Below are 19,841 nucleotides of genomic sequence, written 5' to 3'. Positions count from 1 at the left end.
CTCTGTTCAGACTCCGTGCAGACAGTAGACTGTTATTTTCAGCAAATAACAGGTACCAGCTACCTTTAAGAAATTTCTAAGAAACATCCTCCCTTTAAGAGATTGAGCTCCCCTGGTGGTGGAAAGTGCGAATTGCATTGATTCCACCTGCAAGGCCTGGAATGGAGTCCTGATTGCAGGTCAGTCCTCTGGTGGGCTGAAACTTGTGACCTGCCTGTGCAGGAGTCATCGGGCGGGGGTAATAGCACATCACGCTACCAACGCCCGAAAACGGCCCTTATCCAATTTTTACCCCATGAACTTTGAGACACGCTCTGAAATGAGTTGATAAATAGCCTCAAGTTATAAAGGTTTCAGTGATTGCAGAATACACAGTGTCTGGTGGAGAGAGAATCAGACACCGTATGATACAAAACTGACTCTGCTCTGAGAAAGTCTTCAGATCCTCTCATGATTTAATGATTTGAACACTTGCAATGAAGGGATATTTCACCACATTCTTCAACTGCTCTCTGAATTTCGTTTGGGTCACGGCATAAATAAAAGTGTTTGTGCAGCAACTCAGGAGCTGGAGCATGTATCCCAGTTCTAGTATCAACTGAGATAGAAATACAGACTCAAACCCCAAATAAAACATCCGGTTCCATATAGAATACACTAATAACAATGCCCATAACAGTATGAAATTCCCCGAGATAAGAAACAGTAAAATGATGGATTTCCTTCTGCTCTCCATCTCTGGGTCTCTGGGACTCTCCCCACTGCTGTGACCCCGGAGTCTCCTGCGGGCTCTGCTGGCCACTAAAATGAATCTGACGGTGAAAGCATTGAGCAGCAGAATCAGAACAAATGGGACCCCCGGGGTGAGGATATAATGCAGGAGTTCGATCACTCCCCACACACGTGATTCCACAACACTGACTGTTACCAAACAAAACCAGGGCATATTGGAAAATTGATACCAACCCGTGAACATAAAGTACCAGGAAATGTTCTTCAAACAGCTCAGCAAAATCACTGTTCCCAGAACCACAGCCGCCGTTCTCTCGGTGCAATATTTAGTTTTCAGCTTCTCACAACAAATGGCCACAAATCGATCAAAGGTGAAAGTGACGGTGAACCAGACAGAACAGTCTGTGGCTGCGAAAAGCAGGACGGCGTGGATATTACACACAGGGATGGAGTACAGGAAACGAAAGTGACTCGCATAAGCAATCGGAATCTGTCTGAGTATCAGATCGAAGATAATGACCATTAAATCCCCCGCTGCCATCGCCACCAGGTAGCGAGTGACACATTTGGAGAGACCACACCTTCCCTGAGACAGGGTCACAATCGCCAGTAAATTAACTGTAAGAAAGGGAAACAAACAGGGGAATTATACATCAGGCAGGGACACTGTGTAAATATTAGCACAGTCTCTGGAGCCCCTATAAGTATCAATACCGTCTCTGGATATTCTGTAAATATTAGTAACGCCTCTGGATCCCCTGTAAATATTAATACCACCTCTGGAGCCCCTGTAAATATTAATACCATCTCTGGAGCCCCTGTAAATATTAATAATGCCTCTGGATCCTCTGTAAATATTAATACCATCTCTGGAGCCCCTGTAAATATTAATACCATCTCTGGATCCTCTGTAAATATTAATACCATCTCTGGATCCTCTGTAAATATTAATACCATCTCTGGAGCCCCTGTAAATATTAATACCATCTCTGGAGCCGCTGTAATTATTAATACCATCTCTGGAGCCCCTGTAAATATTAATACCATCTCTGGAGCCCCTGTAACTATTGGTAAATTCTCTGGATAACCTATAAATATTAATACCATCTCTGGATCCTTCGGTAAACATTATTACAGTCTCTGGTTCACCCTGCGAATATTAGCACTGTATCTGTATCCCATGTAAATATTAGTACTGTCTCTGGAGATCCTGTAAATATTAGTCCTGTCCCTTGATCCCCTGTAAATATTAGTAGTGTACGGGATGCTCTGTCGGTATTATTACCTTCCCTTGATCCCTTGTAAATATTAGTACCTTCTCTACATCCTCTGTAATCATTAATAACGTGTCTACATCCCATCTAAATATTAGTGACGTCTCTGGATCCTCTGAAAATATTATTACCATTTCTGGATCCTTCTTTAAATAGTAGTAGTGTCTCTGGATACAGTGTAAACATTAGTACCATCTGTGGATTCCCTGTAAATCTTAGTACAGTCTCTGGATCACCTGTAAATGTTAGTACCAAATCTGGATTCACTGTAAATAATAGGACTGCATCTGTATCTGTCTCTGGATCACCAGTGAATACAAGTACCATCTCCGGATCCCCAGTAAATTTTAGCACCATCTCCGGATCCCATGTAAATATTACTCCTGCCAGGGGATCCCCCTGTGATTTTTGTTACCATTTCTTTCTCGTCTGTGAATATTAGTAACTTCTCTGGATTCCTGTAAATATTAGTACTGTCTCTGGATAGCCTGTAAATATTAGCACTGTTTCTGGATCTTCTGTAAAAATTATTACCGTCTCTGTATCACTCTGTAAATATGAGTACCAACTCTAGAACTGCTATGAATATTGGATCCCCAGTATATATTAGTACTGTGCCTGGATCCGCTGTAAGTATTATTACTGCATATGGATCCTGCAATGAATATTAGTACCATCTCTGGATCAACTGTAAATATTAGTGCTGTCTCCAGATCCCATTGTAAATATTAGTACTGTCTCTGGATCCCCTGTAAAAATTAGTATCATCTCTGGATCCCCTGTAAATATTATTATTTTCACTGGTTCCCCTGTAAAAATTAGTATCATCTCTGGATCCCCTGTAGAATCAAAGAAAGGTTACAGCACGGAAGGAGGCCATTCGGCCCATCGAGTGCACATCGGCTCTATGCAAGAACAATCCAGCTCGTTCCATCCCCTGCCCTATCCCCGTAGTCCTTCAATTTCTTTTCCTTTCAAGTACTTATCCAGTTCCCTTTTGAAAGCCACAATTGAAACTGCCTCGGGCAGTGCATTCCAGATCCTAACCACTCGCTGTGTAAAGAAGTTTTTCCTCATGTCACCTTTGGTTCTTTTGCCAATCACCGTAAATCTACCTCCTCTGGTTCTTGACCCTTCCGCCAATGGGAATAGTTTCTCTCTAACTACTCTGTTCATGATCTTGAATCCCTCTATCAAATCTCCTCGCAACCTTCTCTCTTCCAAGGAGAACAACCTCAGCTTCTCCAGTCTATCCACGTAACTAAAGTCACTCATCCCTGAAATCATTCTGGTAAATCTCTTCTGCACCCTCTCTAAGGCCTTCACATCCTTCCTAAAGTGCGGTGCCCAGAACTGGACACAATACTCCAGTTGTGGCCGAACCAGTGTTTTATAAAGGTTCATCATGACTTCCATACTTTTGTACTCTATGCCTCTATTTATAAAGCCCAGGATCCCGTATGCTTTTTTAACCGCTTTCTCAACCTGCCCTGCCATCTTCAACGATTTATGCACATATACCCCCAGACCTCTCTGTTCCTGTGCCCCTTTTAGAGTTGTGCCCTCTAGTTTATATTGCCTCTCCTTATTCTTCCTGCCAAAGTGTATCACTTTGCATTTTTCTGCGTTAAATTTCATCTGCCATGTGTCCGCCCATGCCACCAGCCTGTCTATATCCTCTTGAAGTCTATCACTATCCTCCTCACTGTTTACTACCCTTCCAAGTTTTGTGTCATCTGCAAATTTTGAAATTGTGCCCTGTACATTCAAGTCCAAGTCATTAATACATATCAAGAAAAGCAGTGGTCCCAGCACCGACCCCTGGGGAACATCACTGTACACCTCCCTCCAGTCCAAAAAACAACCGTTCACCACTACTCTCTGTTTCCTGCCTCTTACCCAATTCTGTATCCATCTTGCGACTGCCCCCTTTATTCCATGGGCCGCAATCTTTATGATAAGCTTACCGTGCGGCACTTTATCAAACGTCTTTTGAAAGTCTATATACACCACATCAACTGTATTGCCCTCTTCTACCCTCTCTGTTACCTCATCAAAACTCTATCAGGTTAGTTAAACACGATTTGCCTTTAACAAATCCATGCTGGCTTTCCCGAATCAATCCACACTCGTCCAAGTGGCTGTTAATCTTGTCCTGGATTATCGTTTCTAAAAGTTTCCCCACAACTGAGGTTAAACTGACTGGTCTATAGTTGCTGGGTTTATCCTTACACACTTTTTTGAACAAGGGTGTAATATTTGCAATTCTCCAATCCTCTGGCACCACCCCCGTATCTAAGGATGTTTGGAAGATTATGGCCAGTACCTCCGCAATTTCCACCCTTACTCCCCTCAGCAACCTAGGATGCATCCCATCCGGACTGGGTGACTTATCTACTTTAAGTACAGCTAGCCTTTCAAGTACCTCTTCTTTATCAATATTAGGACCATCTCTGGATCCCCTGTAAATATTAGTACCATCTCTGGATCCCCTGTAAATATTAGTACTGTCTCTGGATCCCCTGTAAATATTGGTACCCTCTCTGGATCCCCTGTAAATATTAGTAGCATCTCTGGATCCCCTGTAAATATTAGTACTGTCTCTGGATCCCCTGTAAATATTGGTACCCTCTCTGGATCCCCTGTAAATATTAGTAATGCATCTGGATCCTGTGCACCATTATTAGCAATATTAGCACCATCTCTGGACCCCCTGTAAATTTCAGTACCATCTCTTGATTCCCTGTAAACATTAACACCATCTCCGGATCCCACTGTGAATATTAGTACCATTTTTGTTTCATGTTAGTATCATATCTGGATTCCCTGTAAATATTAGCACTGTCTCTGAATCCCCTGTAAAGATCAATACCGTCTCTGGGTTTCCTGCAAATACTAGTAATGTCTTTGCATTCCTCAGTAAATATTATTACTGTCTCTGCATTCCACTCTGAATGATACTAACATTTTTTTGTCCCCTGTAAGAATTAGTACTGTCTCTGTTTCCCCTGTAAATATTAATAGAGTCTCTAGATAACCTATAAATATTATTACCGTCTCTAGACCCACTGTAAATATTAGCACTGTCTCCAGATCCCTCGTAAATATTAGTATCTTCTCCACAGCCCCAGTAAATAGTAATAACGTCTCTACACCCCTGTAAATATTAGTAGATTCTCTAAATCCACTGTAAATATTATCACGATTTACAGTGGATTGAGAGAATCTGTATATACTTGTACCGTCCTGTAAATATTTGTACCGTCTCTGAACCACATATAAATATTAGTACCATCACTGGAGCCCCTGCAAATATTAGTAGCATCTCTGGACCACATGTAATTATTATGAGCTCTCTAGATCCCTCTGAATATTAGTACCATCCCTGGGTCCCCTGTAACTACTAGTACAGTCTCTGGATCCACTATAAACGTTCTACTGACCCTGGATCCCCTGTAATATTAGTACCGTTCCTGGATCCCGTGTAGTTATTAGTAGCTTCCCGACATCACCTGTAAATATTAATTATGTCGATACCTCCCCTGTAAATATTAGTACCATCTCTGGACCACCTTTAAACATTAGTACGGTTTCTGGATCCCTCTGTAAATATTATTACCATCTCAATATCAATGTGTGAATAATAGTACAATCCCTGGATCCCCTGTAAATACCAATGAATTTTCTACATCTCCTGTAAATATTAATTCCATCGCTGGATCCCGTGTAAATATTTGTACCATCTCTACATCCGCTATATTTATTTGTAACGTCTCTACATCACCTGTAACTATCAGTACAATCTCCAGATCCCTTGTAAATATTCGTACCCTCACTGGATGGCCTGTCAATATTGGAACAATCTCTGGATTCTCTGAAAATATTTGTACCTTCTCGACATCCCCTGTACATATTATTAATGTCTCTACATCCGCTGTAAATATTAGTAACGTCTCTGGATCCCCTGTCAATATTAGTACCGCCTCTGGATCCCCAGTAAATATTAGTACCATCTCTGGATCCCCAGTAAATATTAGTACTGTCTCTGGATACCCAGTAAATATTAGTACTGTCTCTGGATACCCAGTATGTATTATTTCCATCTCTTTATCCTCTGTTATTATTAATACCATTTCTGGATCCCCTGTAAATATTAGCACCGTCTCTGGATCCCCAGTACATTAGCACCGTCTATGGATCCTTTGTAGTTATTAGTAGTGTCTCTGGATCTCTCTGTAAATATTAGCACTGTCTCTCGATCCCCTGCAATTGTTCATAGCTTCCCTTTGTAAATATTAGCACCATCTCTGCACCCCCTGTATATTAACACCGCCTCTGGATCCCCTGAACATTAGCACCGTTTCAGTATCCCCTGTATATCAGTACAATCTCTGAATCTGCTGTATATTATCACTGTCTCTGGACCCCTTGTATATTAGTACCATTACTGGATCCCTTGTATATTAGTGCCATGTCTGGACCCCATTCAAACACTGACACACCCCAAGGACCCTGTGAAACATGCATACATTCAGAATCCCTGAAATACAGCCTCACTCTCAGGGATCCATTGTGAATTAAATCTCACACCCAGAAAATCCCCTGAAATATATCTCCCATCCCTGTTCCACCCATCAATATATCTCCCTTCCTGAGTGCCCCCTTTAATTTTTGAGCTGGTTATAAAAACTTACCATCAAATCGTACAGCAGCAAATGCAGGGCAGGGGACAAAAATAACAGTGATACAGTGAAACCTGGTTTATAGAATTAATAACTGGATATAGTGAATTACCTGGAACAACAATGGCAGTGAGTATGGGACAGGGGAAAAAAGAACAGTAATGCAGTGAAACATTGGTTATAGGATTAATAGCTGGATATCGAGACTTACCAGTGACATCGACAGCAGCGAGTGTTGGTCAGTAAATGACTAGAAGAGCAATACAGTAAGACATGGTTTATATAATTAACAGCTGGATATGGAGACTTGTCATCAAATCGAACTGCAGCGAGTGTGGGACAGGGTACTACAAGAACAGTCATAAGTGAATCATTGGTTATAGGATTAATAGCTGGATATCGAGACTTACCAGAGACACCAACAGCAGCGAGGGGAGGATAGTAAATTACTTGTAGACCAAGAATCACATAAAGTGCCCGCTCCTCGAATGCTAGTGAATCATAAAGTAGATACACAAATTGAAAAGTCCATAATGGGCTGTTCCAATCTATTGTTCCCAGATTCCGACCCATTGTTGAAATATTCCAATCTATTGTTCTCAGATTCCGACCCATTGTTGAAATATTCCAATCTATTGTTCTCAGATTCCGACCCATTGTTGAAATATTCCAATCTATTGTTCTCAGATTCCGACCCATTGTTGAAATATTCCAATCTATTGTTCCCAGATTCCGACCCATTGTTGAAATATTCCAATCTATTGTTCTCAGATTCCGACCCATTGTTGTAACATTCCAATCTGTTGTTCTCAGATTCTGTTCCATTGTTTAACATTATAATCTATTGTTCTCCCATTCTGATAAATTGTTTAACATTACAATCTACTGCTGTCAGATTCTGATCTATTCTTTCCCTCTCTGTGGAGTCGCTGATCCCTGTTAGTGCCGGAGGTGATGCTCCCACTGACACTATGGGATAACACGTTGAAAGAAGTCGCTTATTAATAGCAGAGAGAAACACTCCAGTGACACAATTAGGGCCCACGGAGACTGACATTAATTACACTCACTGAACAAACAGATTCAGTTAAACCAAACAATTTTTATAACATAACATATATTTAACCAAATATTACAAGGATAGAAAGCCCAAAGCCCAGTATACTATTTTAATGAATGTTTGGAAGAACAGAAACTATGAGACCCACAGTCTGGCAGCACTGATGTGAGGAGAGAGCAGGTTCATTTACATATTGAGCCCCACACAGAGCAGGAAAGGCCCAGGCTCGATCCTTGGCCTGTGCTGTATTATTCAGGAATGAGGTGGGCCAAGTGGAGCAAGTGTCAGAAGGGTAACATATAGGGATCAGTGGTCATAGTATCATAAGGTTTAGAATAGCGAGGAGGCATTGCTGGACTTGGTTCAAGGGAATGAGGTGGGCCAAGTGGAGCAAGTGTCAGTGGGGGAGCATTTAGGGAGCAGCGATCATAGTATCATAAGGTTTAGAATAGCTATGGAAAAGGACACGGACCACTCTAAAGTAAAAATACTCAATTGGAGGAGGGCCAATTTCAGTGGAATGAGAACAGATCTGGCCCGGGTAAATTGGAATCAAAGATTGGCAGGTAAACTGTAATTGAACAATGGGCAGCATTTAAAGAGGAGATGATTCGGGTTCAGTCTAGGCACATTCCCATGAGGGAGAAAGGTAGGGCAACTAAAGCCAGAGCTCCCTGGATAATAAAAGAGATAGAGAGTAAGACAAAGCAGAAAAAAGAGCATATGACAGATGTCAGGTTGATAACACAAGTGAGAACCAGGCTGAATATAGAAAGTTCAGAGAGGAAGTGAAAAAGGAAATAAGAGGAGAAAAGAGAGAGTGTGAGAATAGACTGGCGGCCAACATAAAAGGGAATCCAAAAGTCTTCTATAGGCATGTAAACAGTAAATGGGCAGTAAGAGGAGGGTCGGGAATGACTAGCGACCAAAAAGGAGACCTACTCATTAAGGCAGAGGGCATGGCCGAGGTGCTAAATGAGTACTTTGCATCTGTCTTTACCAAGGAAGAAGAAGCTACCAGAGTCTCAGTAAATGAAGATGTAGTTAAGATACTGGATGGGCTACAAGTTGATAAAGAAGAGGTCGTAGAAAGGCTCGGTGTACTTAAAGTAGATAAGTCACCCGGTCCGGATGGGATGCACCCTAGGTTGTTGAGGGGAGTAAGGGTGGAAATTGCGGAGGTACTGGCCATAATCTTCCAAACATCCTCAGATACAGGGGTGGTGCCAGAGGACTGGAGAATTGCAAACGTTACACCCTTGTTCAAAAAAGTGTGTAAGGATAAACCCAGCAACTATAGGCCAGTCAGTTTAACCTCATTGGAGGGGAGACTTTTAGAAATGATAATCCGGGACAGAATTAACAGTCACTTGGACAAGTGTAGATTGATTAGGGAAAGCCAGCATGGATTTGATAAAGGCAAATCATGTTAAATCAAATTGATAAAGTTTTTTGATGAGGTAACAGAGAGGGTAGATGAGGGCAATGCAGTTGATGTGATGTTTATGGACTTCCAAAAGGTGTTCAATAAAGTGCCGCATAATAGGCTTGTCGTCAAGATTGAAGACCGTGGAATAAAAGGTGCAGTAGCAACATGGATAAAGAATTGGCTAAGGAACAAGAAAGAGAGAGTAATGGTGAACGGTTGTTTTTCGGACTGGAGGGAGGTGTGCAGTGGGGTTCCACAGGGGTCAGTACTGGGACCCCTGCTTTTCTTGATATATATGAATGACTTGGACTTGGGTGTACAGGACATAATTTCCAAATTTGGGAGTGAAACAAAACTTGGAAGTGCAGTGAACATTGAGGATGATGGTGATAGACTTCAAGAGGCAATAGACAGGTTGGTGGACTGGGCGGACACATGGCAGATGATATTTAATGCAGAAAAATGCGAGGTGATGCATTTCGGTAGGAAGAATGAGGAAAGGCAATATAAACAAGAGGGCACAATTCTAAAAGGGGTTCAGGAACAGAGAGATCTGGGGGTATATGTGCACAAATCATTGAAGGTGGCAGGGCAGGTTGAGAAAGCAGTTACAAAAGCGTAGGGGATCCTGGGCTTTATAAATAGAAGGCTGGAGTACAAAAGCAAGGAAGCTATGGAGAACCTTTATAAAACACTGGTTCGGCCACAACTGGAGTATTGTGTCCAGTTCTGGGCACTGCACTTTAGGAAATATGTGAAGGCCTTAGAGAGGGTGCAGAAGAGATTTACTAGAATGATTCCAGGGATGAGGGACTTTAGTTACATGGTTAGACTGAAGAAGCTGGGGTTGTTCTCCTCGGAACAGAGACAGTTGCGAGGAGATTTGATCGAGGTATTCAAAATCATGAAGGGTCGAGACAGAGTAGATAGAGAGAAACTGTTCCCATTGGCAGAAGGGTCAAGAAACAGAGGATATAGATTTAAGGTGATTGGCAAAAGAACCAAAGGCGACATGAGGAAAAACTTTTTTACACAGCGAGTGGTTAGGATCTGGAATGCACTGCCCGAGGGGGTGGTGAAGGAGATTCAATCATGGCCTCCTTCTGTGCTGTAACATTTCTATGATTATCTGATCTCACCTGGGGTGGGAATGAGCCCCACTCTGAACTGGAAAGACACAGTCTCAGTCTCCAACCTGTGCGAAGTGAACTGTTCTCAGGTTCATGGGATCGAGCCCCTCGTTGGGCGGTTCCTATTTTAATATTTAGGCTGATTTCACAGGCGATTCCCAGTTATGAATTCCCCAGGCAGAGAATTAAAGGAGTATTTGATATAAATTATATTCAAGGACAGTATCATAAATGTCCTCCTTGATTCCGGACTCTGATCTCTCTCCAACGGCTCACTGCTGCAGGTTGAACTTGATTTCATTTCACCCGCAGCTCGGGGTCAGTGCGGATCAGAGGGAACTCGGGCCGTCTCCCCCTTCACAACCCATCAGAGGGAGCTCGGGCCCGTCTCTCCCTTCACAACCCATCAGAGGGAGCTCGGGCCCGTCTCTCCCTTCACAACCCATCAGAGGGAGCTCGGGCCCGTCTCTCCCTTCACAACCCATCAGAGGGAGCTCGGGCCCGTCTCGCCCTTCACAACCCATCAGAGGGAGCTCGGGCCCGTCTCTCCCTTCACAACCCATCAGAGGGAGCTCGGGCCCGTCTCTCCCTTCACAACCCATCAGAGGGAGCTCGGGCCCACCTCTCCCTTCACAACCCATCAGAGGGAGCTCGGGCCCGTCTCTCCCTTCACAACCCATCAGAGGGAGCTCGGGCCCGTCTCTCCCTTCACAGCCCATCAGAGGGAGCTCGGGCCCGTCTCTCCCTTCACAACACATCAGAGGGAGCTCGGGCCCGTCTCTCCCTTCACAGCCCATCAGAGGGAGCTCGGGCCCGTCTCTCCCTTCACAACCCATCAGAGGGAGCTCGGGCCCGTCTCTCCCTTCACAACCCATCAGAGGGAGCTCGGGCCCGTCTCTCCCTTCACAACCCATCAGAGGGAGCTCGGGCCCGTCTCTCCCCTTCACAACCCATCAGTGGGAGCTCAGGCCCACCTCTCCCTTCACAACCCATCAGAGGGAGCTCGGGCCCGTCTCTCCCTTCACAACCCATCAGAGGGAGCTCGGGCCCGTCTCTCCCTTCACAACCCATCAGAGGGAGCTCGGGCCCGTCTCTCCCTTCACAACCCATCAGAGGGAGCTCGGGCCCACCTCTCCCTTCACAACCCATCAGAGGGAGCTCGGGCCCACCTCTCCCTTCATAACCCATCAGAGGGAGCTCGGGCCCGTCTCTCCCTTCACAACCCATCAGAGGGAGCTCGGGCCCGTCTCTCCCTTCACAACCCATCAGAGGGAGCTCGGGCCCGTCTCTCCCTTCACAACCCATCAGAGGGAGCTCGGGCCCGTCTCTCCCTTCACAACCCATCAGAGGGAGCTCGGGCCCGTCTCTCCCTTCACAACCCATCAGAGGGAGCTCGGGCCCGTCTCTCCCTTCACAACCCATCAGAGGGAGCTCGGGCCCGTCTCCCCCTTCACAACCCATCAGAGGGAGCTCGGGCCCGTCTCTCCCTTCACAACCCATCAGAGGGAGCTCGGGCCCGTCTCTCCCTTCATAACCCATCAGAGGGAGCTCGGGCCCGTCTCTCCCTTCACAGCCCATCAGAGGGAGCTCGGGCCCGTCTCTCCCTTCACAACCCATCAGAGGGAGCTCAGGCCCGTCTCTCCCTTCACAACCCATCAGAGGGAGCTCGGGCCCGTCTCTCCCTTCACAACCCATCAGAGGGAGCTCGGGCCCGTCTCTCCCTTCACAACCCATCAGAGGGAGCTCAGGCCCGTCTCTCCCTTCACAACCCATCACTGCCGAGAAAACAAAGAAGAATTCAACGCACAAAGTGTGTTCAGGAACTTTTTATGAACACTTCAGTGTATTTCACTCCATATCCAAGGCTGTGATTTTTCCACTGGTGTGTCAGCTTTCTGTGTTTACAAACATACCCGGATACTGAGTGACACAGATTGTAATGAGTGTCAGTAAACATACCCGGATACTGACTGACACAGGTTGTAATGTCTTTCAGTGAACAGACCCGGATACTGAGTGACACAGGTTGTAATGTCTTTCAGTGAACATACCCAGAGACTGAGTGACACAGGTTGGAATGAGTGTCAGTAAACATACCCGGATACTGAGTGACACAGATTGTAATGAGTGTCAGTAAACATACCCGGATACTGACTGACACAGGTTGTAATGTGTGTCAGTAAACATAACCGGATACTGACTAACACAGGTTGTAATGTGTGTCAGTAAACATACCCGGATACTGAGTGACACAGGTTGTAATGTGTGTCAGTAAACATACCCGGATACTGAATGACACAGGTTGTAATGTGTGTCAGTAAACATACCCGGATACTGAGTGACACAGGTTGTAATGTGTGTCAGTAAACATAACCGGATACTGACTAACACAGGTTGTAATGTGTGTCAGTAAACATACCCGGATACTGACTGACACAGATTGTAATGTCTTTCAGTGAACATACCCAGATACTGAGTGACACAGGTTGTAATGAGTGTCAGTGAACATACCCAGATACTGAGTGACACAGGTTGTAATGTGTGTCAGTAAACATACCCGGATACTGAATGACACAGATTGTAATGTGTGTCAGTAAACATACCCTAATACTGAGTGACACAGATTGTAATGTGTGTCAGTAAACATACCCGGATACTGAGTGACACAGGTTGTAATGTACATCAGTAATCATACTTCAATACTGTTTGACACAGGTTGTAATGTGTGTCAGTAAACATTCCAGGATACTGAGTGAAACAGATTGTAACGTTTGTCAGTAAACATACCCGGATACTGAGTGACACAGGTTGTAATGTGTGTCAGTAAACAGACCGAGATACTGACTGACACAGGTTGTAATGTGTGTCAGTAAACAGACTGTGATACTGACTGACACAGGTTGTAATGTGTGTCAGGAAACATACCCGGATGCTGAGTGACACAGGTTGTAATGTGTGTCAGTAAACAGACCGAGATACTGAGTGACACAGGTTGTAATGTGTGTCAGTAAACAGACTGAGATACTGAGTGACACAGGTTGTAATGTGTGACAGTAAACATACCCGGATGCTGAGTGACACAGGTTGTAATGTGTGTCAGTAAACATACCGGATACTGAGTGACACAGGTTGTAATGTGTGTCAGGAAACATACCGAGATACTGAGTGACACAGGTTGTAATGTGTGTCAGTAAACATCGGTACCGGATACTGAGTGACACAGGTTGTAATGTGTGTCAGTAAACAGACCGAGATACTGAGTGACACAGGTTGAAATGTGTGTCAGTAAACAGACCGAGATACTGAGTGACACAGGTTGTAATGTGTGTCAGTAAACAGACCGAGATACTGAGTGACACAGGTTGTAATGTGTGTCAGTAAACATACCCGGATGCTGAGTGACACAGGTTGTAATGTGTGTCAGTAAACAGACCGAGATACTGAGTGACACAGATTGTAATGTGTGTCAGTAAACATACTGAGATACTGAGTGACACAGATTGTAATGTGTGTCAGTAAACATACCCGGATACTGAGTGACACAGATTGTAATGTGTGTCAGTAAACATACCCGGATACTGACTGACAGAGATTGTAATGTGTGTCAGTAAACATACCCGGATACTGAGTGACACAGATTGTAATGTGTGTCAGTAAACATACTGAGATACTGAGTGACACAGATTGTAATGTGTGTCAGTAAACATACCCGGATACTGAGTGACACAGATTGTAATGTGTGTCAGTAAACATACCTGGATACTGACTGACACAGATTGTAATGTGTGTCAGTAAACATACACAGATACTGAGTGACACAGATTGTAATGTGTGTCAGTAAACATACTGAGATACTGAGTGACACAGATTGTAATGTGTGTCAGTAAACATACCCGGATACTGACTGACACAGATTGTAATGTGTGTCAGTAAACATACTGAGATACTGAGTGACACAGATTGTAATGTGTGTCAGTAAACATATCGAGATACTGAGTGACACAGGTTGTAATGTGTGTCAGTAAACAGACCGAGATACTGACTGACACAGATTGTAATGTGTGTCAGTAAACATACCCGGATACTGAGTGACACAGATTGTAATGTGTGTCAGTAAACATACCCGGATACTGAGTGACACAGATTGTAATGTGTGTCAGTAAACATACCCGGATACTGACTGACACAGATTGTAATGTGTGTCAGTAAACAGACCGAGATACTGACTGACACAGATTGTAATGTGTGTCAGTAAACATACACGGATACTGACTGACACAGGTTGTAATGTGTGTCAGTAAACAGACCGAGATACTGACTGACACAGATTGTAATGTGTGTCAGTAAACATACCCGGATACTGAGTGACACAGATTGTAATGTGTGTCAGTAAACATACCCGGATACTGAGTGACACAGATTGTAATGTGTGTCAGTAAACAGACCGAGATACTGACTGACACAGATTGTAATGTGTGTCAGTAAACATACCCGGATACTGACTGACACAGGTTGTAATGTGTGTCAGTAAACAGACCGAGATACTGACTGACACAGATTGTAATGTGTGTCAGTAAACATACCCGGATACTGACTGACACAGGTTGTAATGTGTGTCAGTAAACAGACCGAGATACTGACTGACACAGATTGTAATGTGTGTCAGTAAACATACCCGGATACTGAGTGACACAGATTGTAATGTGTGTCAGTAAACATACCCGGATACTGAGTGACACAGATTGTAATGTGTGTCAGTAAACATACCCGGATACTGACTGACACAGATTGTAATGTGTGTCAGTAAACAGACCGAGATACTGACTGACACAGATTGTAATGTGTGTCAGTAAACATACCCGGATACTGACTGACACAGGTTGTAATGTGTGTCAGTAAACAGACCGAGATACTGACTGACACAGATTGTAATGTGTGTCAGTAAACATACCCGGATACTGAGTGACACAGATTGTAATGTGTGTCAGTAAACATACCCGGATACTGAGTGACACAGATTGTAATGTGTGTCAGTAAACAGACCGAGATACTGACTGACACAGATTGTAATGTGTGTCAGTAAACATACCCGGATACTGACTGACACAGGTTGTAATGTGTGTCAGTAAACAGACCGAGATACTGACTGACACAGATTGTAATGTGTGTCAGTAAACATACCCGGATACTGACTGACACAGGTTGTAATGTGTGTCAGTAAACAGACCGAGATACTGACTGACACAGATTGTAATGTGTGTCAGTAAACATACCCGGATACTGAGTGACACAGATTGTAATGTGTGTCAGTAAACATACCCGGATACTGAGTGACACAGATTGTAATGTGTGTCAGTAAACAGACCGAGATACTGACTGACACAGATTGTAATGTGTGTCAGTAAACATACCCGGATACTGACTGACACAGATTGTAATGAGTGTCAGTAAACATTCCAGGATACTGAGTGAAACAGATTGTAATGAGTGTCAGTAAACATACCCGGATACTGACTGACACAGGTTGTAATGTGTGTCAGTAAACAGACCGAGATACTGACTGACACAGATTGTAATGTGTGTCAGTAAACAGACCGAGATACTGACTGACACAGATTGTAATGTGTGTCAGTAAACATACCCGGATACTGACTGACACAGATTGTAATGAGTGTCAGTAAACATTCCAGGATACTGAGTGACACAGATTGTAATGAGTGTCAGTAAACATACCCGGATACTGAGTGACACAGATTGTAATGTGTGTCAGTAAACATACCCGGATACTGACTGACACAGGTTGTAATGAGTGTCAGTAAACAGACCGAGATACTGACTGACACAGATTGTAATGTGTGTCAGTAAACATACCCGGATACTGACTGACACAGATTGTAATGAGTGTCAGTAAACATTCCAGGATACTGAGTGAAACAGATTGTAATGAGTGTCAGTAAACATACCCGGATACTGACTGACACAGGTTGTAATGTGTGTCAGTAAACAGACCGAGATACTGACTGACACAGATTGTAATGTGTGTCAGTAAACAGACCGAGATACTGACTGACACAGATTGTAATGTGTGTCAGTAAACATACCCGGATACTGACTGACACAGATTGTAATGAGTGTCAGTAAACATTCCAGGATACTGAGTGACACAGATTGTAATGAGTGTCAGTAAACATACCCGGATACTGAGTGACACAGATTGTAATGAGTGTCAGTAAACATACCCGGATACTGAGTGACACAGATTGTAATGTGTGTCAGTAAACATACCCGGATACTGAGTGACACAGATTGTAATGTGTGTCAGTAAACATACCCGGATACTGAGTGACACAGATTGTAATGTGTGTCAGTAAACATACCCGGATACTGAGTGACACAGATTGTAATGTGTGTCAGTAAACATACCCGGATACTGAGTGACACAGATTGTAATGTGTGTCAGTAAACAGACCCGGATACTGAGTGACACAGATTGTAATGTGTGTCAGTAAACATACCCGGATACTGACTGACACAGGTTGTAATGTGTGTCAGTAAACAGACCGAGATACTGGGCTTGATTTTAGGAGGGAGGTGGGTTGGCAGCGGTGGGTTGACTGGGCACGTGAGTAACCCGCCCAGTGAATTCGGGGTCCTCCGCACGCGATCGCAGCCTAACTGAAGCCACTTATCTTGGCTTCCGGGATTCGCGCTGGAAAGCTGCACAGTGGGTGGACTGCGCACCCACATCATAGGCTGTCCGCTGGAGGAGCCCTATTTAAAGGGGCAGTCCTCCACTGACTGATGCTGCAAAATGGAGCCAAAATTACAGCATGGAGCAGCCCAGGGGGAAGGCTGCTCCCAGGTTTAATGATGCTTCACTCCAGGTCCTACTGGATGGGGTGAGGAGGAGGGGGAGGACAGAGATCTTCTCCCCGGCGGGCGGGAGGAAGCGGCCTGCCTCTGCCACCACAAAGGCCTGGCTCGAGGTGGCAGAGGAGGTCACCTGCACCACCAACATATCTTGCACCTGCATACAGTGCAGGAGGTGCTCCAATGACCTAAGTAGGTCAACCAAAGTGAGTACACTTACTCATTCCCCTACACTCCGTCTGCCACATCACCGCCCCCACCCCACATCTCCTTCTGCACTGCCCACACTACTCTGTCACATCATTCCTCACACCCACTCAAACCTCATCCTCATCTTACCTGCACTTACTCACCTCGCCAGTACTCATCCCACCACTACCACTCAACCCAATCTTCATACAATCTCATGGCACTATCTCATACTCACCCTCTCATGCATCTCTTTCACGGCCAGCCTCACTCAACTTGTCACTACCTGTGCTGCAGCCACAGGGCATGCATCACATATGTGCAGTAGGCAGCGTAAGGCAAACGTGTCGTGAGCATGAAGGGGATGCACAAGGGTGTTTGAGGGTTTGTCATGGTTTTTACTTATATTTGATTTCTGATCAACTCACATTACATATTATATTGTTACCACTACTGCCGCGTCTTAGCCATTCTTGACTGGCTTGTGCAATAATGCCCTTTCCTGAGGATCACCTTGAAGACCCACACCTGATGCCACCCATTGTGTCACTGCAGAGTGTGTGTAGGTGTATTTGCAGGGCTCTTCTGTGCAGACGACTGAGAGACGTCGGCGATGTCCCCGGTGGCACCCTGGAAGGATGCGGAGGAGAAGTTGTTAAGAGCAGTGTTGACTTTGACAGCGACAGATAAGAAGATGGTGCTCGGGCCAGCCGGGAGCAGCTCGGCATGAAGGAGGCTGCAGATGTCCACGACTACATGTTGAGTAACTCTGAGCCTCCGTGTGCACTGCTGCTCAGAGAGGTCCAGGAAGCTGAGCCTTGGTCTGTAGACCCTGTGGCGAGGGTAGTGCCTTCTGCGATGCATCTCTCTCTGCCATTGCCCTCCCTCCTGCTGTGCAGGTCGATGTGTCACAGCACAGTGTTGTGGAGCTCCACGTGTCAGAGGTGGACGGCGTGGCCGGCGAGGCTGGTGAGGCTGTTCGCCCTCTGAGGAGGTCATGACTGCAGCTACGGCGGCCCCCATCGGGAAGATGTACGTTTGAGGGGGTCCACAAGGTAGGTGGTGGTGGAGGCCAAACTTTGTCCCAAGTGACAGAGTGGCCTCCTGCAATGAGTGAGGGTCTCCCTCCCACACCTGTCAAATGGACCTTTGCAGCTGCCACAGGCTGATGCTGCAACACATCCATTTCAACTGGGAGTGTTTCCCCCAGTACGGGAAACACGCTCAGTTTGAGTTGAAAACCCCACCCCTCCTAAAATATCCTACAAATCAGGTCTGCAAATGACCTGAACGATCTAATTAATTGGTTTAAGTGGGATCCCACTGGCTTTAATTGCCGGTGGGAGTCCTGCATGCGGGGGCTGCTCGCGCATCTAAGCGCGTCACTGGGGAACCCGGAAGTGGGCAGGTTGGAGCCGGGCTACGGACCCACCCCGGGAATCCCCGATTTTCGGAGCCCCCCCCCCCCCACCCCGCCACGAACCCGCCGTCTCGGACATCCGAAAATAGAGCCCACTGATTCACACAGATTGTAATGTGTGTCAGTCAACATAACCTGATACTGAGTGACACAGATTGAAATATGTGTCAAATCTAGCAGCACAAAACTGGGCATCCATGAGGCACTGTGGGCCATCAGCAGCAGCAGAATTGTATTCCAGCACAATCTGTAACCTCATGGCCCGGCATATTCCTCACTCCACCATGACCAACAAGCCAGGGGATCAACCCTGGTTCAATGAGGAGTGTAGAAGAGCAAGCCAGGAGCAGCACCAGGCGTACCTAAAAATGAGGTGCCAACCTGGTGAAGCTACAACTCAGGACTACATGCATGCTAAACAGCGGAAGCAACATGCTATAGACAGAGCTAAGCGATTCCACAACCAACGGATCAGATCAAAGCTCTGCAGTCCTGCCACATCCAGTCATGAATGGTGGTGGACAATTAATTAACTAACGGGAGGAGGCTCTGTAAACATCCCCATCCTCAATGATGGCGGAGTCCAGCACGTGAGTGCAAAAGACAAGGCTGAAGCGATTGCAACCATCTTCAGCCAGAAGTGCCGAGTGGATGATCCATCTCGGCCTCCTCCCGATATCCCCACCATCACAGAAGTCAGTCTTCAGCCAATTCGATTCACTCCACGTGATATCAAGAAACGGCTGAGTGCACTGGATACAGCAAAGGCTATGGGCCGCGACAACATCCCAGCTGTAGTGCTGAAGACTTGTGCTCCAGAACTTGCTGCGCCTCTATCCAAGCTGTTCCAGTACAGCTGCAACACTGGCATCCACCCGACAATGTGGAAAATTGCCCAGGTATGTCCTGTCCACAAAAAGCAGGACAAATCCAATCCGGCCAATTACCGCCCCATCAGTCTACTCTCAATCATCAGCAAAGTGATGGAAGGTGTCGTCGACAGTGCTATCAAGCGGCACTTGCTCACCGATGCTCAGTTTGGGTTCCGCCAGGAC

The 19,841-nt window shown here is 45.3% G+C and overlaps 1 protein-coding gene across 1 annotated transcript in view; it reads right to left on the bottom strand.

The window, feature by feature from the left end:
- Positions 1-448: 448 nt before the first annotated feature.
- Positions 449-19,841, bottom strand: part of LOC137300291 (probable G-protein coupled receptor 139) — a 47,401-nt gene continuing 28,008 nt past the window's right edge. The window contains exon 3 of the mRNA XM_067969399.1: positions 449-1,350. Coding sequence (XP_067825500.1) covers positions 449-1,350 — 902 coding nt within the window. The remainder of the gene's footprint in view (positions 1,351-19,841) is intronic.

The sequence above is a fragment of the Heptranchias perlo genome, chromosome 2, assembly GCF_035084215.1.
Source record: "Heptranchias perlo isolate sHepPer1 chromosome 2, sHepPer1.hap1, whole genome shotgun sequence".
Taxonomy (NCBI): domain Eukaryota; kingdom Metazoa; phylum Chordata; class Chondrichthyes; order Hexanchiformes; family Hexanchidae; genus Heptranchias; species Heptranchias perlo.
This window is presented reverse-complemented; position numbering and strand designations above follow the sequence as displayed.